The sequence below is a fragment of the Dipodomys merriami genome, unplaced genomic scaffold, assembly GCF_024711535.1.
Source record: "Dipodomys merriami isolate MVZ:Mamm:240054 unplaced genomic scaffold, mDipMer1.0.p SCAF_400, whole genome shotgun sequence".
Taxonomy (NCBI): domain Eukaryota; kingdom Metazoa; phylum Chordata; class Mammalia; order Rodentia; family Heteromyidae; genus Dipodomys; species Dipodomys merriami.
The window spans coordinates 584,867-609,321 of NW_027205605.1; the positions used below are offsets into that span (position 1 = coordinate 584,867).

General features: G+C 50.3%; 1 protein-coding gene across 2 annotated transcripts in view; it reads right to left on the reverse strand.

Moving 5' to 3' along the window:
* Positions 1-4,576: 4,576 nt before the first annotated feature.
* Positions 4,577-24,455, reverse strand: part of LOC138806570 (tyrosine-protein phosphatase non-receptor type 11) — a 42,606-nt gene continuing 22,727 nt past the window's right edge. Inside the window, exons 6-16 of one of the 2 annotated variants that reach the window (XM_069991995.1) lie at positions 23,188-23,301; positions 18,137-18,233; positions 16,188-16,267; positions 15,919-16,077; positions 14,573-14,704; positions 14,178-14,332; positions 13,075-13,142; positions 12,453-12,604; positions 10,647-10,762; positions 9,331-9,430; positions 4,577-8,523 (exon numbers count right to left, since the gene is read on the reverse strand). In XM_069991995.1, the coding sequence (XP_069848096.1) occupies positions 9,361-9,430; positions 10,647-10,762; positions 12,453-12,604; positions 13,075-13,142; positions 14,178-14,332; positions 14,573-14,704; positions 15,919-16,077; positions 16,188-16,267; positions 18,137-18,233; positions 23,188-23,301 (1,143 nt within the window). In that variant the 3' untranslated portion in view covers positions 4,577-8,523; positions 9,331-9,360. Of the gene's footprint in view, positions 8,524-9,330; positions 9,431-10,646; positions 10,763-12,452; positions 12,605-13,074; positions 13,143-14,177; positions 14,344-14,571; positions 14,705-15,918; positions 16,078-16,187; positions 16,268-18,136; positions 18,234-23,187; positions 23,302-24,455 lie in introns of both variants that reach the window. The other variant, XM_069991994.1, reaches the window with a different exon arrangement.

Sequence of the window (24,455 nt, forward strand, 5' to 3'; positions counted from 1 at the left end):
GCCTGAGGCCCTGGGTTCGATTCCTCAGCACCACATAAGCAAAAAGAAAAAAGCTGGAAGTGGCGCTGTGACTCAAATGGTACAGTGCTAGCCGTGAGCTGAAGAGCTGAGGGACAGCGCCCAGGCCCAGAGTTCAGGCCCCACGACCGGACCCCCCCCCCAAAAAAAAACCAAAAAACAAACAAACAAAAAATAATGAACCACCCAAAAAGCTGGAAATGATGCTGTAGTTCAAGTGGTAGAGTGCTAGCCTTGAGTGAAAAAGCTCAGGGACAGCACCCTGGCTCTGAGTTCAAGCCCCAGGCCTGGCACAAAAAAAGGAAGGGAGGGAGGAAGGGAGAGAGGGAGGGAGGGAGGGAAGAAATCCATTTCAGTAGAAGGAAGACATCATGGTAACATGGAGAGTGACAATCGAACATGTATGAATGAAGTCAAAAATAATGAATCCTTACAAGTCTAGAATTCTGTCAAGACTCAGACATCTGTCACCTCCCAAGAAAACTGGAGTTTCAGTGTCTGCTTCCTTTCCATTTCCCTTCCTGTAGTTAGAGGAATCTAACATATGGTTGGGGTGTCACAAACTCGGGGTGGTAGGTGGGGAATCTAAGAATATCTGGAGCTTATTTCCCAGACATCTGCAATGACGCTGGAATTCTTAGAGCTGCCTTCGCATCTCCTCTTGCTCTGTTGCCTGGGCATCATGGCTGCCCGGCGATACCCAGTCACCCTCAGGTCCAGCTCGTCTGAACTGACCCACATGGATTTTGCCCACACAAGGAAAGCCTCTGGTGACGTCTGTCTCCGCTTCCACATTGCAGGCCTCTGCTAGCAGGTCCTCTGTGATCTGGTAAGATCTTGCTCAGGGCCTGAGACTCTGCATTTGCCACATTCCCAGGGAGGCTGACTCCCACCCCTCAGGTGAGGAGAGCCCAGTGGATTCCACCCCTGCTCTGAGCTCGGAAGCTGAGACCTGCAAGCAAGTTGCAGCACCCAGGCAAGTGCCTTCTGCAGACAATTACACCTGAAGATCATAGCACCTGAGGATTGTGGCACCTGTGGATTGTGGCACCTGTGGATCATGGCACCGAGGACCTCAGCACCTGTGGAGTTCAGCACCTGCAGATCCCAGCACACACCTGCAGATCCCAGCACACACCTGCAGATCTCAGCACACACCTGCCGATCTCAGCACACACCTGCCGATCTCAGAACCTGTGGAGCCCAGCACACACCTGCAGATCTCAACACACACCTGCAGATCTCCGCACCTGCGGATCTCATTACACACCAGCAGATCTCAACACACACCTGCAGATCTCGGTACCTGTGGAGCTCAGCACCTGAGGAGCTGGGGAGAAAGGGCCAGGGACTAAATATACCCTTCAAAGGCACATGCCAGTGAGCAACTCCCTTCCCCTGGGCCCTCCCCTCTATAAGTGGTCACCATTGGTCCATAGCCATGCAGCTACAAATCCATCTCACACTGGAGCTGGTACTTGATGGTAGAGCACATGCTCAACCTACCCTCGAGGCCTGGGATCTCATTACCCAGAATCAAAAACACACAGGAAAAGTGATGTCAGCAACGACCATGTATAGAATGAAATGACTCACTATACAAGGGAATTCTAGCAAAATGAACCTAGATTGCCCAAGATGGCACTGACGGACAGATGTGAGGACCTAGAGAACACCTATGTTGAACGTGCTTTCCTGCCTAGCACCGGTGGCTCACGCCTGTCATCCTCACTACTCAGGAGGCTGAGATCTGAGGATCTAAGTTCCAAGCCAGCTCGGGCAAGAAAGTCAATGAGACTCTTATCTCCAATTAACCACCAGAAAACTGGAAGTGGTGCTGTGGCTCAAGTGGTAGAGCGCTTGCCTTGAGCTGAAAAGCTGAGAGACAGTGCCCAGGCCCAGAGTTCAAGCCTCATGACAGACCCCCTCCCCCCCCCCCAAAAAAAAAGAAGATTGCTTTCCTTTCCTCCTTTCCTCTGAGCTCCTCAGAGCAAGGAGCTATTCCCCTCACCCATCCTCACCTCCAGCAGCTGGCTTAAGCATTACCAAGGGGAAGAGGATGTGAACCCTGAATATGGTTGTCCTCAGTATAACCATGCAGTAGAATATCACCACACACGATTCCTTTGCCTAGCTGCCCACAGGCCTTGTAGTAAGGCATTGCTTTTTGTTGTTGTTGTTATTGGTCGTGGGGCTTGAACTCTGGGCCTGGGCGCTGTCCCTCAGCTCTTCAGCTCAAGGCAAGAGCTCTATCATTTGAGCCACAGCGCCACTTCCAGTTTTCTGAGTGGTTTGTTAGAGATGAAAGTCTCTCAGAGTTTCTTGACCAGGCTGGCTTTGAACCATGATCCTCAGATCTCAGCCTCCTGAGTAGCTAGGATTACAGGTGTGAGACACCGATGGCCAGCTAGGCATCTCTTTCTTATAACCATTATTTTAGTTATTAGGTTTTTGGTAGGTCATGGGGCTTGAACTCCGGGCCTGGGCACTGTCCCTGAGCTCTTCATCTCAAGGAGAGCGCTCTACCACTTGAGCTACAGCGCCACTTCCAGTTTTCTGGTGGTTTATTGGAGATGAGTCTCATGGACTTTCCCACCTGGGCTGGCTTTGAACTGCAATCCTCAAATCTTAGCCTCCTGAGTAGCTAGGATTACAGGTGTGAGCCACTGGCACCCAGCTTATCATTTTTTTTAAGTTAAAAGTTAAATAGGTATATATATATATATATATATATATATATATATATATATATATATATATATATATATATATATACACCTATTTCCATGGTACAATGTGACATTTTCAGTAGTCACCCCGTGTAGCAATCAGATCACCATCATCGGCATCCATCACCATCAATATCTCTCATCTCTTTGTGTTGACACAGACAAAATCCCTTCTACCACTGCTTTGACACATACTATTAATTGTTTTCAACCATAATTACCCTTCTGTGCTACAGAGCACAGAAGCTATTCCTCCCATCAAACTGAGCTCCTGGACCTATTCATCATTCTCTATCTCCACCCCTCCCCCCCCACACACACACGCGCACACACACACACACACACACACAGAGCCATATTTCATCCTGATGGTATTCAGAATTTTAAATAGTCTGACCTGAAAAGAGGTGAATGTCAGCTTGCTAGCTTGTCAGTAACTAAACCATTACCACCCATAAATGAGCCAATTTCTCTCTCCCTCCCTCCCTCTCTCCCTCCTCCTCCCCCCCTCTCCTCCCTCTCTCCTTCTCTCTCGTGAATGTTTTTCAAATTCAGTGTTTGGAAACCCAGCACTGACACACTCAGTCAAGGACTGGCGTGGACACGAAGCTGACGGCCACTCATCCTCTCCCATGTCCAGGAACTCTGTGACTCACTCGGTCACATTCATTGTGTCTCCCATCTACACACCCACTTGGGATTCTCTGGAGAACCAGAAGGTTCCATCCTGGCCCATCGCTAAGGACAGGGCATGACCACTGCCCTCCGTGTGCATCCAGGATCTCAGGGCGATACAGAGTTGGCCAACGGCATACACAGCACCTCTTCGGAGCCCCCAGTCTGTGCCCCAAACCCACACTTGACGCCCCTCTCCCTGACCGGCCAGGCAGCGCTGCCAGGACCTTCAGCTATGTTCCTGTGTGCATCCCGCCCAGCTCCCTTGGTGGACAGTCACTGTGCTGGGTGGTTGGGTACCAGGCACTCAGAGGTGCTGCGTTTTCCAAATGGACAGAGGACGAGGCTGACCAGCTAAGCCAGCTGCTCTCGTTACCGGCAGAAAGCAGCTCCATCGGTCCACACCGTGTGACAGGTGTAAAGAAGCAATCCAGCCTACCCTGGCTTTATGACGGCTGACAGGTAGCCAATGGCATGCCTAGTGGTAGAGCACGGGAGCAGGAGTCAGGCCCTGGGTTCCATCCCCACCGCCACCTGTTCAAAGGTGGCCTAAAACCTACACTCCAGGAAAGCAATGGCATCCTATGGGGTAGCTCAGTCCTGCAAGCCTTCCAACATCTTTACTTATACCCTTAACACTATTCAAACCCCGTGTGTGTGCGCGTGTGCATGTGTGTGTCAGTCATCACACCTCCCCTGTAGCTGGGATAGCAAACACGCACCACCGAACGCAACCACTGGTTGAGATGGAGTCTTGGGAACTTCCCAGTCAAGCAGCTAGGATTACAGGCTTGAGCCACAGCACCACCCATTCTGTGGTTTGTTGTTTCCTGTGGAGCAGACCAAGACGTGATTCGGAGCCTTTCCTTACTCACAGCTTCCTCCTGAAGCTACTCCAGGAGGAACTCCCCGACCCCCCCTCATTCTGGCTCCTTCTAGCTAAACACTGTCTATGCCAGCACTTCACCAGCGTGCCAGGCTCGGTGGCTAGGGCCTCAGCCTCCCCTGAGGAAAACGAGTCCCAGAACGTAAGAAAATGGGTTTATTCCTAATTTTTTGTTCCAGACAATTTGCAAATACACTTGACGGCTTCACGGCTACCAAAGCATAGAACTAACACCCATCACCCACGGAGGGCCGAAAACACCCACTCATGTTTCTCTACATAAACTATTCTTTTAATGTCATTAAAAAAAAAAAAAACTGCAAATAGACTACGTACTGCATGTGGGCAAAAAAAGGCAAGTAAGTGAATCTCTTGAAACACTAAATGTATAACCAACAGCATATTATCAACATTTACATAGTTCATATCAAAATGATGACATCCTAAAACGTATTCCTTTTAAGGGATAGATTTATCAATAAAATATTACATATCTTTTAATACTCTGGTACAATATTCCATACACTGCAGGGAAATTAAATGTAGGTCTAGTCATCAGCTTAAAAGAGGATCCTTTCCCATTAGCTTTTATTAATAAAAGAACCACAATTAGGTCATAAATAAACAGGCAAATTATTAATTACATGATCTGAGGTTTAGGATGAAAACTTGTAAAAATTAGTTTGATATATAGCAAGGTTATAAGACACAGTGAAACCAACTGCTTTATATTTTGGCCTTGTGTGAACTTGCCCATAGGGAAAAAGGAAAAAAAAACAAACAAACTTTAGTGGTGAAAGATACAATAAACTCTATTTTGGAACTTATTTTTCAAAAGGAAGAAGGAAAAATGTTTCAACAGAATTAAGGACTAACACAGATCCTAAGAAAGGCTTCTTACTATCAGGGAGGCCGTGTGCTTGTTGCGTGAAACTCACCCCGACCACGGACAGCACACAGACCTGCCCCGGGCCAGCTTTCCATCCACACCCCCTCCCTAATTGACCCCTAATCTACAACACCTAACAGCTGCATACTTTCCCATAATCCCTCGACCCAGAAATAACCCAAGAATTCATAACAGTTCTTTAAAATCCCCAGTAAAATAGCTTCTAAAAAAAATCATATGGACCGTTTTTCTTGGCTGAGGAAGCAGAGATACAGGCGGCCCTGCGTGAATTCCTGTCCCATGTGTCCAAGGGCGCTGGGTTTGATGGGTGGGTCACACCCTAGACATGAGGGGCTGTTGGTTTAGATTCACTTTATGGAGTTGATGATCTCACTTTGGGGCAGTGCTGGCATCTGACACAGTGTGTCACGCTTGCTAAGCAGGTGCTCTACCGCTGCCCAGGCTGGCCTGGGATCCTCCTTCTCCCGCTTCCTGCCATGTTGTGATGACAGACATATATCACCATGGTTGGCTTTTCCAGGGCTTTTTCCTTTTTGCCCAGGCTATGCTGGAACCTCAATCCTCCTGATCTCAGCCTCCCATGGAGCTGGGATGACTTCTCCATCAAAAAAGAAATTAAGTGTTTTAAATTTGATTTTCAAAAAGCTCAGTATCATGTGCCAGAAATTTTATTTCACCCCAATCTCACCCCTACGCTTCTAATTTTAAAACGCTCAGCCAGCTATGGCATATTGTGCATTTTTCATGACCACCAACAAGCCTGATGTAGGCTGGCTGTGTTCCTGTCACATCCGTGTTTCTGCTTCACCCAGTACTGACTGCTCTGGCCTTGAGCCTTCGCCTTCTCACAGACCCTCTCAGCAACTTGGAGGAACACCTGCACCCCAAGTGCCCTCATCTCCCCAGCCCTACCTGCCTTACCACATACAGAACCGCCTGACCCGAGACCCTGCAACGGCCTTCCACCCAACACCTGGCAGACTCAGCCACTGGCGATGTCACCAGCCTGGTCTGGGATCTGCTTACGTAACGTGACAGCTTGCTGGCTTTGTGGAGGGAACCTACGCGGAATCAGTGCACGACAGCAGTCAACGCTGACCATCCCAAGACGGTCAACAGCAGGTCAACATGCAGATGCGGCAGGCCTACTTGTACAATCCGTGCTGTGTGTGCTGGTGCGGAGTCAAAGCAGTCCCCCCAAACAGGCGATTCACAATCCCGTGCGCACACACGGAGCTAGCATTTCCTTCTCTGCAGGCTTGGCAGGAAGAGAGCAGCCATTACACCCCAGTATGGTGACAAAAAGACAACAGTCATCACAATTCCAGGACGGTGACAGACGCCTTGCTCTGAAGCAAGGGGCATGGAAGGGGTGGGGGGATGGACGGAGGCCACTGCACAGCCCCAAGTTCCTCAGGGTTCCAGAAAGGAACCTCTGCTGGGCTGGGGGGGGGGGGGCATCTAGTCCTTCCTTTCAAGAGCCAAAGCAAGAAGACTGAGCAAGGAAAGCCGGACTCTGCAGGAGCCGACGCGTCCGCGGAGTTGCTTCACTGGCCGCCGCCGCTGCCGCCGCACGAGAGGCTGAGCGAGGTCTCTGGAGAAGGCACTTAGGGCAGAACATTTGCAAATCCCACTGCGGGCTGCATCTGACAAGAGCCCGCTCCGCTCGGCTCCTCGCTGCGGCCGGACCCGACAGCACCCCCGCCGCCAGGCTCTGCGGGCGTCACCGGCGGGAGCTCTGCTGCCCCATGCTCTGTCCCCGCACTCGGTTGGTTCAGCAGATGTGCAAGTCACTGGCAGGACTGCTCAGAGCTTCTTGAAGGCTCTTGGTGACTTTCTCATCTGATTGCTGCCTCTGTCACTGACTGTTAAGGGGCCTCAGCCTCCCAAGGTCTCCCTTGGCCTCTCCTGGACTGGTGGCCTCCGGTGAAGCCCACTGCACTGGGCCCTCTTCTTGGATCGGGTGGGCCTGCCTTGTCTCAGAGGGCACAGAGGGGAGCCACAGAATTGTGAATTGAGCCTGAAGAAGGCCTGAGCTGCCATGTTGTGGAGAACACCAGAGATGACATAGAGACAGACCCGAGGACTCTACCCAGAGACAGAAGCGGGCCATCCCAGCACCTCCGGCACCTGCCGACCACCTCAGTGACCATCTGTAGGCCCTGCAGACCGACCCAATTGACCCAGCGAGGACCAAGGTGGGAGACATTATTGACATTTCATGATCGTGACTCTTCTCTGCTCTGAACACAAGACGAACATGCCAAATGCAAGGGCAGAGCGACCGCCATCCCCTCAGGCCTTTATCTGACAGGTCATGGCACCTGGCTGTCTGCTAAGAGGAAAATACATCTCACCCTAATTCGTAAGTTTGTTTCTCATGACTTCATGACTTTTTAATTCATTCTTTTTTTGGGGGAAGGGGGTAGGTACAGCAGTGTGAACTTGTGTGACCTCTTGCTTACTAGGCTGGTGAATTCTTGCCTGAGCCATGCCCCCCTCCCCTGATTCCTGTGACTATTAGCAATGCAAAGGTAATCAACTGGAGGGGAAGAAAGAAGCCACCAAAGTGACTATCCACTGCTGGCTGGATAACTGCTTTGGCTGACTGGGTCCCCAACCGCACTTCTTAGACACTTGCTCCCCAGTGTGATGCTTGCAGAGATGGGGAACCATAGGGGTGATGGGGGTTCATCCACAGGGTGGCTTTCCGCCCCGCCTGCGGTGACCCCGAGGCGCCCTCTGCTCTGCTACACACAGCAGGATGTGGCTTTCCGTTCTGCAACTATGTGATAATTGATACAGGCTGTGTCTGGAGTGTTCTGTACAACATAAACCAGGGTAAGATGGCAGCCAAGGTGAATGGAATTGTTCTCACTTCCCAGGGAACCTGCTACTTAACTTCCCCAAGACATTTCTTCTTACATGTGTCACATGATTCTTACAGAAAAAGGTGGGGGGAGGGGGAGGAGTCAAATCACTTAAAGTTATAAAAAGGAAAAGAAAAAAAAAAACAACTGCCCACAGCTAGACTCTGAATCCCATAATCTGTAAAATAGGAGCACAATTTAACTGCTTCCTCAACTCAAAGCAGAATCCTATAAAATAGAACACTGTCTACATTGTAGAGATGATTTCTTCGTATCTGAGGACAGGAACTTCTGAGTTAGAATACAATGGCCTTTAAATGGTTTCCAATTTTCTTATCAAAAAGTAGACCACCGTGCAAGCCTTCCAGTTCATTCTTCTGTAAACTTCCCTGCATCTGTTCTTGACCTCCGTGGGGGAGGGGTCAAAGTCCGCATCTGAGGAAGAAAGGTGTTTGAATTTCGAAAGCATGGCGAAACATTTGACTCATTTTCCGTGTGGTGTGGGGGATAGAGCCCAGGGCTTTACACACCATGAGGCAAGCACTCTACCACCGCGCAATACCCGAGCCCGAAACAAGGACAATACACTCTGCGCTGAGATGGGAATTTCAGCACAAAATTCTGAAACTATGACTTCCCAGCCTATCCATGAAATGCCCATCATCACGTGTTCGGTCTGCAAAGGTGACTGGCAGAGAGAGGATGTGCGGGAGTTGATGCCCACAGTCGAGCGGCAAAGGTGGAGCTGACCCAGGCAGGACTCAGGAGCCTCTGCTTCTGGGCACCACCGAGTGCCGTGTCCAGCCCCTGACAGATGCTGACAGATGGGGCTGGCACAGTGTGGGTCACCCAACTCTAATAAAAAAAAAAAAATGCCCGGATGTGGGGGTGTGACTTGAGTGGTAGAATGTCCATCTTGAACTAAAAAACCAAGTAGCAAGAGCCCCTGGGTTCCAGCTCCAGTACCAGCTCAGACCCCCACAAAAAACGTCTGCTCGTCCCACTGCCCTGGGCTAGACCCCTGGAGCAGCTGCACACTGAAATCTGCATCTAGTTTCATGGCTAATGAATTGTCAACTAAACCTTGCTCGTGAAAGAAACACAGGGTGAGAAAGGGGAGGCTGGTGTGCAACCCTCCATGATGGCACACTTTGCTAAAATATTCACAAATTGCCTGCCTGCTCCCAAACCGCTGTGATTATATAAGCAGTCCCCGGCGAGCGCTGGCTTTCATTTAAATACCTATTTCTGTGCTGGAGTGCCGCAGCGCCCTCACCGGAAGCTCTTCTGCTGCTGCATTAGGCCCACGTTCTCATAGACTCGAGCACTGTCCTCCCTCAGGCTGCAGGGAAAGAGAAGGCACGCATGGACCACGGCACGGGCCTCACAGGGGCTGGCCCAGGATGCGGAATTTGCAAGGCACGCACGCCATTCTTTGGGACCCAGCTATGTGCAAACCCTTCCTCACTCCAAAGGACATACAGCATTAGGAAGTTACTAGGACAGTCAGAGCTGAGAGTCTCTGTGCTCACTGGGGGGTGTGCTCCAGGCAGGCAGGCAGGGAGGTCTGTGAAGCAAGGCACTGAGTTAGACATGAAGAGGCATCCATGTTTGCAGGAGGGAGCAGAGCAGGTTTGCCACTGTAAGAGGAAGTGTGGAGCCAGGTGACCCCAGGAACACCCGCCTTCTAGCTCTACTGCAGACTGCTTTAGATTTGCCATGGAAGCCCACAGGGGGTGAGGGGGGAGGGAGAAGGAGGAAGAGGTGGAAGAGGAGGAGAAGATGGAGGAGGAGAAGGTGGAGGAGGAAGGGCTTCTACTGTGGAATTTCATTTCAATGTTCGACAGAAAGTGAACATAAACACAGCATGTATCTGCTCTCCAAAACACTTACATATAATACCCAAGTCAGTAAGAGCTTTAAACATCCAAATCAGAAGTAAACAGAGGTCAGATTCTTGGGGGGAATAAAAGGTAAATGTTATACTAGTGGGTGACTTCAGAATATAGAGAAAAACAAGCACTATTCACATGATCGCTTCCACAAATGTTTTCCCTGCTGTGTTTCAGTTGTGGGGAGTTGGGGAGAACCAGGGGGTGGATGTTTCAGACTGTGTGGGCCACACAGTCTCTGTCATACATTTTTATTCTTTAGAGGTGGAAGAGGGAACGTGGTGGTGCTTTTAAACAATTTGGCTGGTGGGCTGTTTTCTGACCACTGGCTGAAAGGTGGGTTTCTAGCAGGTCGTGAGCTGGCTGACACCTTAGTAACCCATGTGTTTACTGGCATTTGGCAAAGCCTCAGCACATCCTAAGGACTGTTACTTGCCTGGCTCTGCAGTAGTAACCCCCCCCCCCACGCGCCTCCCCTCCCCGGGTGCAAACACCTGCCTCTCAGAGAACCCACCTGAACGCAATCAGCCTGCAGTACGGGAAGAGGAAGACAAGCGCTAGAAGAGGCAGGCCGCTGGGCGCCCAGGTGCACACGTGGGAGGGGTGGCGGAACACGCCTGCCCACACAACTGCGCTCCATTAGAAAGCCCTCCAACCACTACTTACTCGGTAGCACTGGGTGGCGTCGGGGTGCAGGGCGGGAGGGGACTCTGCTCCCCACCCGTCTGGTCCGACAGGGAATACTTAATATTGGTGTACTCGTGCCCTTTCCGCTTGCTTTTCTGAAAGATGGAAAAGCACAGATATGAGGGGCTGTGGTTTTAAAAAACTAAAAAGAAACATAAAGACACTTCATCAAAGGGGGAGAGGAGAAAGAAAAAGAGACAAAAAATAGGCTAGACTTTGAAAATACTGATATGTTGACCAAATTATGAGGGAACTTATATAAATGTACCATACGGTGAAAAATACATTGACTAAGCTGGGCACTGGTGGCTCACACCTTTAAATCCTAGCGGTAATAGTCAAGAGTCTGAGATCTGAAGATTGTAGTTCAAAGCCAGCCTGCGCGGGAAAGTCCATGAAACTCCCACCTCCAGTTAATCACCAAAAAGTCAGAAGTGGAGCTGTGGTTCAAGTAGTAGAGTGCCAACCTTGAGCCCAAGAGCTCAGGGACAGTGCCCAGGAAGAGTTCAACTGGCACGCACACCCCAGCAGGGCTGTGGACAGGGAGATCACACAGCTCCCCAAAAGAGCAGCTGTCTTCATCCACCTTGGTAGGGTATCCCCTAAGTGACTAAGCTTTCTGTCTGTGAATTGCTTCAAAGGGAAAGGCTCCGACTCTAGTTCTCCGTCATCACGCACAGTGTGTTAAAAAGCAAAATTTCAGGGCTGGGAAGGTAGCTCAGTGGTAGAGCGCTTGCCTTGCATGCTCGAGGCCCTGGGTTCGATTCCTCAGCACCACATAAGCAAAAAGAAAAAAGCCGGAAGTGGCGCTGTGGCTCATAGTGGTAGAGCGCTAGCCTTGAGCTGAAGAGCTGAGGGACAGCGCCCAGGCCCAGAGTTCAGGCCCCACGACCGGACCCAAAAAAAAAAAAAAAAAAAAGCAAAATTTCACAGTCTCCAACTCGGCCAGATTAGTGGTTCAAACCCCAGTGCTGCCAACAGAGATATTCATTTTAAAAGATGGAACTGGGATGAACGTGGGCCAGACCAAAGCTGGAACAGGCTGCGAGCGTCAAGGCTCTGAGTTCTAAGCTTGCCATGTAAGCTTCAGCCTGGGCAGCCGGGACAACGAGGCGGTGCCACAGGATGTCGCTGAACCCCAAGCTGTCAGTGGGGACAATGCTAGTCTCTAAGGGGTCCTGTGAGGTGGGTGTCTGTTTCTCATTCCCAAATGAAGATGGTGCCTGAGGGCCAGGTATGGTAGCCCATGACTATAATCTCAGCAGCTACTTAAGAGATGGAGGGAGACAATCTGAGGCTGGCCAAGCAAAGGTGGAAGGCTCTTTCTGAAAAAACTAAAAAGTAAATGGACTAGACGGGCGGGGGAGAGGGGGAGCACGTGATATACCACCTGCCTAACAAGCAGGGCTCAATCCTTACTACTTTTTTTTTGGGGGGGGGGTGTCCGATTGTGGGGCCTGAACTCTGGGCCTGGGCGCTGTCCCTCAGCTCTTCAGCTCAAGGCTAGCGCTCTACCACTTGAGCCACAGCGCCACTTCCGGCTTTTTCTTTTTGCTTATGTGGTGCTGAGGAATCGAACCCAGGGCCTCAGGCATGCAAGGCAAGCGCTCTACCACTGAGCCACCTTCCCAGCTCCTCCTTACTGCTTCTGAGGGGAGAGGAGAGACAGAGAGAGGGAGAGAAGGAGAAAGAGAGAACTATTGATCTGAGCCTGTGTTCTGTGCAAAGCAAAGGGAAGTAGAAGCCAGGAAGGAAAGGAAGCCCAGGCTGGGCCTCCAGTAGTACCTGCTCTTCTTCAATCCTGCGCTGTAGTGTTTCAATATAATGCTGGACGGCCATGTAGATGAACCGGTATTGTGCTTCTGTCTGGACCATCCCTGACCTCTGGGACCGGACCATCTGAATGGTTTTGGGAACGTCGATGTCACAGTCAACACCTACAAAGCAAAAAAGCAAAGACTATGAAGCTGCAGGAGGGGCTGCTGGGCTGGGGGGAAGGAGCTCAGGAGCTGCAGGGCTGGGCGGTGGTCAGGAGGAGCTGCAGGCCCAGCTCCAGCTGGCTGCAGGGTCAGTGTCTCTGCTCTCCCCAACTGTGTGCTAAGGGCCACAGCCCGGGGCTCCTTGGCAGTGTCTCTAAGGGCTCAGGATGGCACCAGGATGGCATGACCAGGGCAGGAAGTCAGGTGCTCTCACTGCCCAGTGACCCTACTCCATTTCAGAGGCAGGGACAGAGCAGCAAAGCCACAGCACAGGGCTAGCCCCTGGGCTTCATCTCAAATAAGACACTCTCTTCTCAGGTGACTAGTGATGGTGGAGTGCTGGGAGGTTTCTGGACTCCCGATTCCCCCCCGCACCCACCTTCCTTGGAGACAGCCAGCGCTGTCTCCTCACCCTCCATACGACCTACCTTTCTCTCTGATGATGTCGATAAGGATGTCGATCACAATGAATGTTCCCGTCCGGCCAATGCCAGCACTGAGGGCAAGATGAGAAGCAGGGACAGCAGGGTCGGTCATGGTGGCTTACACTCAAAACCAAGCTGCTAAGCTGGATGCTGGTGTCTCACACTTGTAAATCCTAGCTACTCAGGAGGCTGAGATCTGAGGATCAGGATTCAAAGCCAGCCAGGGCAGGAAAGCCTACTAAGACTCTTATCTCCGACTAACCACCAAAAAGGTGGGAGTGGAACTGTGGCTCAAGTGGTAGAGTGCAAGCCTTGAGCAAAAAAGCACAGGGGCAGTGCCTAGGCCCTGAGATCAAACCTAAGGACCAGCACACACGTGTACACGCACACACACATACACACACAAGCTGCTAATATTAAGAGGAGTATCTGCTCTGCCATGGTTTACAGACAGCCTCTTCCTACCTACAAATACACTGGCAACAAACACAAGGCTCCGCACTTGGAGCCTGGCCTCCTAGAATAGGGTGCTCAAGGCAAGTCCCTGCAGCCCTCTGACCCTCTGTTTCCATGTCTGTGAAATGGGGGCAACAGCACAGCTAGGGGCTGACACGAAACAAGGGCTTGCTATATGTAGCTTTTGAAAACTAGGAACAATGCCAGTTTCACACATCTACCTGCCCAGCACAGGAAGGAGATACGGAGAGCCAGACTGTCCCCCATGCAGGCACAAAGCCCAAGTGGGGCACTGGCAACCCCACTTTCCTCTGGAGGTCCAGAGACAGCCACCACCAAGGAGGGAAGTGACTGACACCTCAAGAAGCAAACAGTGTAGGAAAATATATATTCCTAAGACGTGAGCCCTACATTATTACTATATGAACATATCACTCAGACATGAGCCCTACATTATGACTATATTTAAAAAGAAGACTCAGCAGAACTAACCCAATGAGGGATCCTTGAGAGTAAGGCCTGGGCCCACCTCACCCACTCTGTCCCCTCTGCCTGGAGGTCATACTAGGTCTATGAGAAATACACTTGGGGGTCACAGGTGTCCCCTAGAGAGCCAGGGGTGGGCAGGCAAAGCAAGCCCCAGCTGTCACCTGCAGTGAACCACGACAGGGCCTGCATCCATGATGCTCTCTTGCTTGTGGTGGACCTCCTCCAGGAAGTCCAGCACGCCCCCGGGGTCACTGGGCACGCCATGGTCCGGCCAGGTCCGAAAGTGGTATTGCCAGACCGTTCTCTCCGTATTCCCCTGGAGTAGAGCCAAGAAAAACCAGAAAAGAATTAAATAAATCAGGGAGTTGAGGAATCGCTGGCCTTCAAATTGTCCCAGACCCTAGGCCAGCCAGTGGCCCAGAGGTTCCTCCCGCACTGGAACGGCCGAGTCAGTAAGTGAACAGACGCACGAACGCGAGCAAACACAGGTAACCAGAGACGCTGGATCCTAAGTGCCCAACACCGTTACCGAAGTCTTCAAATACAATATACTTACTTGTCCAACCTTCGAGAGCTTGAGTTCTCTTAGCGTGTAGTCATGAGCCGCGCTTTCTTTGACGTTCCGGACGCGCATGACCCCATACTCTTTGAGCGCATACTCGTCTGGCCAGTACTTGACACATTTGCTCTGGAAGGGATCCCAGGACAGACAGTTAATCTCTGAGAGCTGGAGCCAGCAGCAAACAAAGGTCCAAGTCTTGCAAAATGACCACTCTCATGGAAAGTGGCCCATGGCACAAACAGAGATGGAGGCAAGGGAGTTAGCATCGGGACCAAGCCAGCTGGTCAGGCCTGTTGTTCTGAGAGCTTCCATAGCTCTTCTGATGGGGTCTGGCACTGAGACTCTGAAAGCCCCTAGATGCCTATCACAGCCCAAGTGCTGTGAATGAGCTGCCTCCTGAACACCCAAGCCAGCAGGAAGGAAGGTAGGGGGCTTCAACCCTTCCTTCCACATCAGGCCAGCAGCATTCACCTGAAGCAGAAATTAGGAAGATGCTGTCATTGGCCCATGAGTTTGAGAACATCTAATGTCACTGCTCAAGGAAGCCTGCATCTCACTGAATGTGCCCAGATTTAACCTCAGGAATGTGCAGAAGTGCACCAGCCAGGAATCCAAACACGAATCTTATGCAACTGCCCCACCCTCACAGCGCAGAGAAGCTGCCCCGGAGGACCTCAGTCCCAAATCCTCATCTGCCCCTGGTTCACTGCTAGATGTGGCTGTCATGCTCCACTGAATTCTTACATAAACCAGTTACAGACAGAACAGAAAGAACTTTGACAAAAACACCCAAAAAAAACTCATGATATTTCCACATTAAAAACCCACAAGGAGGGCCAGATATGGCAGCACACTTATTCCAGACACGTGGGAGGCTACGGGTAGGAGGACTGTTGTTGAAGGCCAGACCAAGCAAAAGCCCAAGATCTATGTGAAAACTAAAGCCAAAAAGGGCTGGGCTTGTGGCCCAAGTTGTTGTGGCCTAGCATGCATAAAGTCCACGCCTCCACTGTGTTAAAAAAGAAAAGGAAGCTGGGTGCTGGTGGCTCACGCCTGTAACCCTAGCTACTCAGGAGGCTGAGATCTGATGACCATGGTTTGAAATCAGCCTGGGCAGAAAAGTTCGTATGACTCTTATCTCCAATAAAGCACTCAGAAAAAGCTGGAAGTGGTGCTGTGGCCCAAGTGGTAGAGTGCTAGTGTTGAATTCAAAGAGGCTCAGGGACAATGCCCAGGCCCTTAGTTCAAGCTCAAGGAAGGGAAGAAGGGAGGGAGGGAGAGAGGAAGGGAGGGAGGAAGGAGGGAGGAAGGGAGGGAGGGAGGAAGGGTGTGTGGCATACCTTCCCCCTCTCCACCTCCTTGGTCGTCATGACAATCACCCGGGAGTTCTCCTGGAACACCATCCGCCAGAAGTCATTCACCGTGTTCTGTAGGCAGCCTTGTGTGGCAATGTAACTTTTCTTGGGCTTTGAATTGTTGCACTTGGTTTCAAACTCAGGCTACAAATTTAGGAAGAAAGTCCTTCAAACATGTGGAAGTTGCTTCCAGGACACAAGGTTAAAACTTCCCTCCACAGGCAACCAGAAAACAGTGAGAAAGGCAGGTTTACCATGATGATGTTTGCGTTGATGTAATCAGAAACGGGCTCGTTAGGGTCCCCATCATGCAGGACTACCCTGGTGTGATCGACTGGAAGGAAGGGAGAGCACAGCCCCGTGAGAACTCTGCGTCAGCACCCGTCAGTTCACCCTCAACCCTCCAAGGGATAAAACCCTCCTCAACGAGAAGATGGCATGAAAAATAAACTACAAACACACACTCCCTGAATGCCACAGGTGCCCCCACGGCTGCCTTCTCCTCCTCTTTCTTTTGTCTTTCTATTTTTGGGGGGTGGGTTCTAGGGTTTAAACTCAGGGCCTCTTTGAGACCTTCTGGCTTTGGTTACTTATCAGATGGGGGGGGCTAATGATCTCAAGAGACCTCGTTCTTTTTTTTGGGGGGGGGGGGTCTGGTCGTGGGGCCTGGACGCTGTCCCTCAGCTCTTCAGCTCAAGGCTAGCGCTCTACCACTTGAGCCACAGCGCCACTTCCGGCTTTTTTCTTTTTTGCTTATGTGGTGCTGAGGAATCGAACCCAGGGCCTCAGGAATGCAAGGCAAGCACTCTACCACTGAGCCACCTTCCCAGCCCAAGAGACCTCTTTCTTTCTTTTTCTTTTTTTTTTTTTTTTTGGTCGGTCGTGGGGCTTGAACTCTGGGCCTGGGCGCTGTCCCTCAGCTCTTCAGCTCAAGGCAAGCGCTCTACCACTTGAGCTACAGCGCCACTTCCGGTTTTCTGGTGGTTTATTGGAGATAGGAGTCTCATGGTCTCTCCTGCCCGGGCTGGCTTTGAACTGTGATCCTCAGATCTCAGCCTCCTGAGTAGCTAGGATTACAGGCGTGAGCCAGCAGCTCCCGGCGAGACCTCTTTCTTTTATATCTATGTTTTCCCTCTGCTCAGGGGCTCCCCTGGTGCTCATGGGGTCACAGGCGGTAGGAAAGATGAAGGAGTAATCACTGCTGTTTCTAAACATAATGCTGTCCGTAAGTATTTGCCAGGGCTGGACCGCCATCCTCCTGCTTATTATACTTCCCATGTAGCTAGCATGACTGTCGTGTGCTACTACACCAGCTTGTGCTGAGATGGGGGTCGCACTTTTTGCCTGGACTGGCCTTGAATAGTAATCCTGCCAGTCTCTAAGTCCTGAGTAGCTGGGATCACAGGCGTGAATCTGGGGCCCCTGTATGGCACGAGGACAGCGCCTTTGGAATGCCACCTGTCGCCTTGCTAAACAGTCTCTGGCATGTGGGTAAGAACACTTGCTCTGTGCCCATGAGGTCCAGATTAGGAAACATCAGGCTGCAAAGACTGGCAGAGTCTGCCCTCTAGAGAGGTGAACTGCACATGTGTGGGGGACCATTCGTGGGGTCCCTGCTCTAGGGACCTCCTTCCAGGTTCAACCTGGACTCTTGCTGGCAGCATCTGCATATGAAAGGAAGTACAGCTTCCAAAATATTCCCATGGTCCTCTTTTGAGCAACTGCAGGTGTGTCACTGCAAGTCAGGGGACTAGCAAGAGGAATAGTTGGATGGCAGACTCCGGAGTGTTTTCTGATTTTTCCCACATGAGTGAACTGAGGTGAGCCTTCCCCATGACTTGGGGTGCATGCTGGAGAGCCAAGGCACTGATCTCAGACCCTGTGACTCATGGCACGGCCTGACTCTGTATGGTCACAACCTTGAGATGATTACACTTGGGCAGACAGAAAACTAATGAACAGAAGGACAGGACCACAGACAAAACCTCCACGTGGCTGTTTTATGGCAACCGGTATCCTAGAAACCCACGAAGAAGACCATCCATCCCCTCTGCTGTTGATTATTTTAGAAACTACTGCTCTCCCTTTAAGATGCTAAGGCCTGGGGTCTGTTAACAAGAGCAAAACATCTGCCGACCCCCACCCCCACCCGGCCCTGGGCACAGTGACTATTCATTATCAAGGAGGATATATGGATACTTACAGGGCAGGATGTTTTTATATCTGTTCTTGTTCTTATTTTCTTGCCTCTGACCCTCTTTTCGGCTGTAGAGAAGTTTGCATTCCTGCTGTTGTAGTGTCTAGAAAGAAAAGTAATTGTTATGATGCGTCAAAAGCAGAGAAAGGAAACAAAAGGGAAGAGAAGGGAGGAGGGAGGAGGGGAGGGGCCCGTGCTTGATCTGGTACAGGATGGCGGGGCGGTCTGCCGTCACTGGATGATGGGAATGTGACTTCTCCCAGTGAAGCGTTGGGGTTTCCGATGTCAAGCCCGTGTGGCCAGGCCACGACATGGTGGAAGGAGGCTTGGGAAGGGACAGGGATGGGTATGAGGCGTTCACTGAGCCCTCTCTGGGACCAGGAGGTGGGGAACCCCATCAGGCAGAGAGAGACACTGAACCAGCCAGCCACCATGGGGCTGGCCCACATCAATAGGGAACTGGGGGAAGAAAGAAGACAATTGTGCGGGCAGGCCCGAGGCGGGCACCGGCCAGGCAGCAGAACACTCAAGGAGTGTGTTCCCTTTCCAAAATCACAGAATGTGCCTCTGGAGGGGTCATTAGTCTCCAACATGCTATTTGGGTTTTGCAATCCCAGAGATCGAACCCAGGGCCTCTGGCACTTGCTAGGCAAGTGCTGTCCTACTGAGCTGCACCCTCTACTTCTCCCCCGCCAGCCAACTCCCTGCAGGGTAGTTTTTAATGGGAAATCACAAATGGGCAAAACAGGAAAGTGAAAAGTAGGCTAAAAAGAAAAGCAATTTTTCTATATAAAAATGCCACAACGACTACCCCTTAAAGATTTCTGCCAGAAGAGACAGAATCGATATTTTGCAGTGCAGCAGCCCTGTGATAGTTCCATTTCATTTATCTGAATTTCAAAGGCAGGTATAAAAGTCAGGGTTTTAAATTAGTATTTGACTCTCAGTTTCAAAATGCAATATTCAGCCTCAACACACAGCTCATAACAGAAAGTGTTCCACTGGCGGAAACCTTAACAGAAACAAGCCCCAAGCATGCAGGACTCAGGGAGAGACATACTCATCTAGATTAATTAAAGCTGTGTGCCTTCTGCAAGCTGGCATTTTCTTGAACTGTGAGCCAGCCCTGCCTGGCAACAGTGCTGGATGCTTAGGGTAGCAAGGTGAGGTTCAAAGAGAAGTTCAAACACTGAACCAAATCTGTCACTTAAAAGTCAACCGTCGTGATAAAGTGAAACAAAACTTCAGCAAAAAATGGTAAAGGGAGAGAGAAGTAGCAGCCTCATTTAAAACAAACCTGGCTCCCCGGTGTGGGAGCCCTCGCTTAGGAGCCATTGCACTCCTGGAGGGCGTTCGGCCGCCATCACTGTGGAGGGCGGATCCCTCCGGCCCCGCCCTCCGGCCCTGCCCGGTTCCCCTCTATCACCATCAGGGCCGAGCTCTCAGCAGACTCTAGAGGCCAGAGCCCACACAAAACCTGCAAAGGCGTCAGGAAAGCCAACGCCTGTCCCGTCCCGTGGGGAACATGTACAAGTGCCCAGCAGGAGTACCAAGGAAGAGGACAAGTTTCATTGCACAGGCTGGCTCCTTGTGTTTACTGCCATCACGCACATCAAGCATCTCTTCTCTGAACTCCTGCCAACCTGGTACCCAGCGCAGCAGCCCCATCACTGAGGACTGAGATTTTCCCACAGGCTCTGGGCCTGGCTCTGGACTGGAGTTTCAAGAATGGAAACCCAAGAGGAAGAGAGGCACACAGGCACATGCAGAGACAGTGCCCCTGTGCTCCGCCGGCTCCAAAGACTGTTTGGAGCAGCAGAGCCCAACTACTTCGGGATAAAAATAACGATGCTGGTGGGCTGAGCATGGGTCTTCTGGGTAAAAGGCACTGGGTTCCACCGCCAGCTCCGAAAAACAAATGAACAAACAAAAATAAGCAAATAATGCCGGAGAACTTTAAGGCAAGTACAAGCCATGGGATTTACTTGGAAAACAAAGCTACTAAGGGATACATATTTGTGGAAGGAGGGGAAGGGATCTAGAGGAGAGAAGAAGAGAAGGCTGGGGGGGCGGGCAAGTAAGGCTAGAGGGGTGGGATCCCAGCAAAGAGAGCCAAAGAGAGTACCCTCAGCTGGGCCACCCTGGACAGGTACCTTGGTCCGGCAGAGCACCTGGACAAAGTCTAATCTACCTCAGAAGACCTGGCGGTGCACCAGATGTCTTCCAGAGCCCCAGATAGCTTGCCTTGCATGCATGAGGCCCTGGGTTCGATTCCTCAGCACCCCATGAGCAGAAAAAGCCAGAAGTGGTGCTGTGGGTCAAGTGGTAGAGTGCTTGCCTTGAGCTGAAGAGCTGAGGGTCAGCACCCAGGCCCAGAGTTCAGGCCCCATGACCAGAAAAAAAAAAAAAAAAAACTAGAAAGATGTTAGAAAAGGAAAATCAACAGGACTTGGCACACAATAAACTATGGGAGGAAGAGGAGAAAAGTGAATCCAGGCACTATAGGGATGGGATTATTTAAAAAGACATGACTAGCAAGGACAGGAAGCTAAGATTTGCTCTGAGGGAGAAAATCACAAGTCCTGTCTGGAACGCCTGAGTCTGAAGAGAGATGACAGCCGAGAAGCAATGTGGAATGCACAAGCCGAACGGTATCCCCAGAGCCCAAAAGCAGCATGAACTCCAGGGAAGGAGAACACGCTGAGAGTGTGGAGCAAGAAGCGTGGCGGGTCCTCCAGAGCCACCAGGCTCGGCGAGGCGTGTGGGAGAACTGCAGGGAATAGCAAGACACAAGGGAGGGGAAAGGAACAAACTAGTAATGGTGTGCTGCAGGGCGGAGATGCCAAGAAAACTGGGGATTGAGGAGCTAAAGCAGCACAGGGAGGAGGGACTGGAGAAAGGACTGCTGGAATTGCTGGAAAAAAAGGCACTAAGTGTCTTTCCCAAAAGTGACTGCAGTATGCAGGAGAAACCACATTACAGGCCAGGCCCAAGAAAGAAGGCACTGCCGGGCACCGGTGGCTCACGCCTGTCATCCTAGCTACTCAGGAGGCTGAGATCTGAGGATCACGGTTCAAAGCCAGGTCGGGCAGGAAAGTCCATGAGACTCTTTATCTTCAATGAACCACCAGAAAACCGGAAGTGCTGCTGCAGTTCAAGTGGTAGAGCACTCACCTTGAGCTGAAGAGCTCAGGGAAAGCTCGTGCGCAAGCCCAGAGTTCAAGCCCCACGACAGACAAAAAAAAAAAAAAAATCCATGAGCACAGGTGAGGTACAGTGCTGTCAGCTGGTAACAGGTGAGGTGTAGCGCTGTCAGCTGGCAACCTCAGCAACATGGAAGGTGGAGACGGAAGGACCGCAGGTCAAGGACAGTCCCAGGTAAGAAACAAGTACAATAAGTAAAAGAAACTTAGAAAACATGACCTTGAAAACTACTTAGTAAGAAGAAATAAATATTTAATCTGTATTGGTGATTTTAAAAAAAAAAAAAGCTTTAGAGAAATATTTCAATGTTTAAAATAAGTAATGACAGCCCAAGGATGCAGCTGGGTGATAAAGCATGTGACTCTCAGCAACAAATGAGGAAAGTAAATTTAAAATAACAACTCTAACTCGTTACGTTTATCATCGTGTTTCACTGATGCTCTTCATCGCTAGTTTTCCACTCCACTAGAATCTCCCCCCGCCCCCCCCACCGCCCCAGTGTTCCTCAGGTGTCTCCAGGGCCTGTGGAGAGAATAGAATGAAGCTGAATTGCAGGGCCTGTCCTGCAATGCACTGTCCTGAGCAAGCACCCGGTTGCTCCACACAAGCTCCTCCAGGCTGGAACGCAACTGGAGTCTACGTGTGCCGTGAAGTGCCTCAGGCTGCTAGCTCTGCGAGGGAGCTGACAGTGAGCCCACCGGGCTGCTCTGACACACTGAGGCGGAAAGGACTTCATCCCTCAGTCATTACTCACTTGTCCATTCCGCAGCGCCACTGAATTCTACAGTCTTCCAAAGATGATGGAAAGAACATTCATAAAAGGAGGTAAGGGGGGGGAGTGTAGTTTTGGAGAGGGGAGGGAAGGGATGGTAGAGGAAAAACAAAGGAGGAGGCAACAATGCTTGATAAGGAATGTACTCATTACCTTGCTCATGTGATTGTAACCCCTCTGTACAGTATTTTCACAATAAAAAAAAACTTATTTAAAAATAAAAAGTAATAAAAGGAGGTAAACAGCCACTAAATTAAAGCAGTCAGTCGAGAAACACTAACTTATGGAGTTCCCGCTGTGTGCCAGGCCCTGTGCTGAGCATTTGAGATAACTCGGACAGTAACTACGTCAAAAGCAATGCTGGGAATGTGACTCAGTGGCCTCACGTCAGCCTAGCAAGGGAGAAGCCCTGAGACAAATCCTAGTATTGCCCGGAGCAGGAGGAGGATGCCAAAAACCTGGGAGTTTGTGGTTACTTTTCTTTTCTTTATAGTGCCTGCACTCAGGAACTCATGAATCCTAGGCTCTACTTCTGAACCATGCCCTGAGCACCAAGATCACCGTGTTTGAAAGATTTCTGTCAAATGGATGAGGGGAGAGAGAGAGAGTACAGGATCAGGGGTGACAGGAAAGGGGAATGGAGGATCTTTCACTCAGGATATTCTCCTAGCTACGCAGGAGAAATTGGTCCACCCGGTCCCCGAAGTTACCTACCTGACCTTCTGGAGCACAGCTAGTACTTCCCTCCCACCATTCAGAGTAATGAGGCTGCCCCGGCTTTCTGAAGACCCCAGTAAGCACTGGAAATCTTCCAATGGAATTCCAGTCTTTTGCTTTTCTGGGACTTTGCCAGCAGTCCCAACTGAAAGCACCAAATGGAAGTGCTGGCTCCTCCATTCGACACAAACTGCCAACTCCTCTGTCTGAGGACAACGCCCTCTGTCCCTTAGCAGCCCTTCAGCTACTGGCTTCCAGCCAGTCACTGGCTGAATTAAGAAAGGATTGGATTCAGGTCTTTCAGATCAAATTCTAACACCTTATCCATTAAACGTCACATAAAACCAATTTCATAATAACTTACCTCAAACTCTTCCCAAAAGCCTTGCTTGACTTTATCTGTGGTCTCAGCTAACTTGCTCAATTCTCGAACTCGGCTTTCGATTTCGGCAGCATTAATCCGAGTCGTGTTGAGAGGCTGACCAAGTCCAACAGCGGGTAGGAGAGGAAGCAAACGTGTTTTAGAAAGGCATTCATGGGAGGGGGGTATAATTGGGTGGGGGGAGGGGGGAGGCTGGGAAGGGAGGTGAAGGGTAAACAAAGGAGGAGGCTGCAATGCTTGGTAAGAAATGTATGCATTATCCTGCCCATGTAATTGTAGCCCCTCTGTACAGTATGTTCTCAAAATAAAATTAAATTAAAAAAAAAAAAAGAAAGGCATTCATGTAAAAACAAAAAAATTCTGTTGGTAGTAACGAATACTACAGAGTAATGCACAATACAGTTGTTCAAAGGCAGTTTCACCTTCTTTTCTGTTCTCTCAGGAACTGGATCTTTTTTCCGTCTTAGCAAATAATTAACCCTGTTGTTACAAATTCAAACCTGGGTTTGAATTCACCTCAACATGACTTAGAAATGACACACTGTCAAAAACTTGGGAGATAACAACTCCAAAAGAGAACAAACGTGACCAATGAAAGGAAGCCAAGAGCGGATCTCTGAAGAAAATCTGGCCAAATACTGCCTTAGAAAATCTAGCCATACCAGGCACCAGTGGCTCATGCCTATAATTCTAGCTACTTAGAAGGCTGAGATCTGAGGGTCATGGTTGCAAGCCAGCCCAGGAGTAGAGGTGTAGCTCAAATGGCAGAGCACCAGCCTTGAGTGAAAAAGCCAAGCAATTGTATGAGACTCTGAGTTCCAGTACTGGAAAAAAGAAATCTAGCTAGATGTGGTGATTCACACCTGTAGCACCAGCATTTGGGGTGCTGAATCAGGAGAATAGAGAAGTTGATGAGACAAGCTTGAGCAAACTCAAGTTAAGTCTGAGCAACACACTGGATCCTGTCTCAAAGAGCCACGGGTAATTAAGTGTAAGCGTAGTACACAATTAAATGAGTAGGCCAACACTTGTGCAAAACTCCTTTAGCGGAGTCTTAGCATGTGCAATGACTTCAGTTAAATCCTCAACCCATTCCCCCACCCCCCCAAAAAACCCACAACTTTGTAAGCCCTTTTATGTAAATGGGTATATATGGGAATAATATAACACCTAGAATTTGTTTCCAAACACCACAAGTGGTATCCACTAAGTAGAGTAATAAGGAAACATTTGGAGCCAGGTGTCATAGC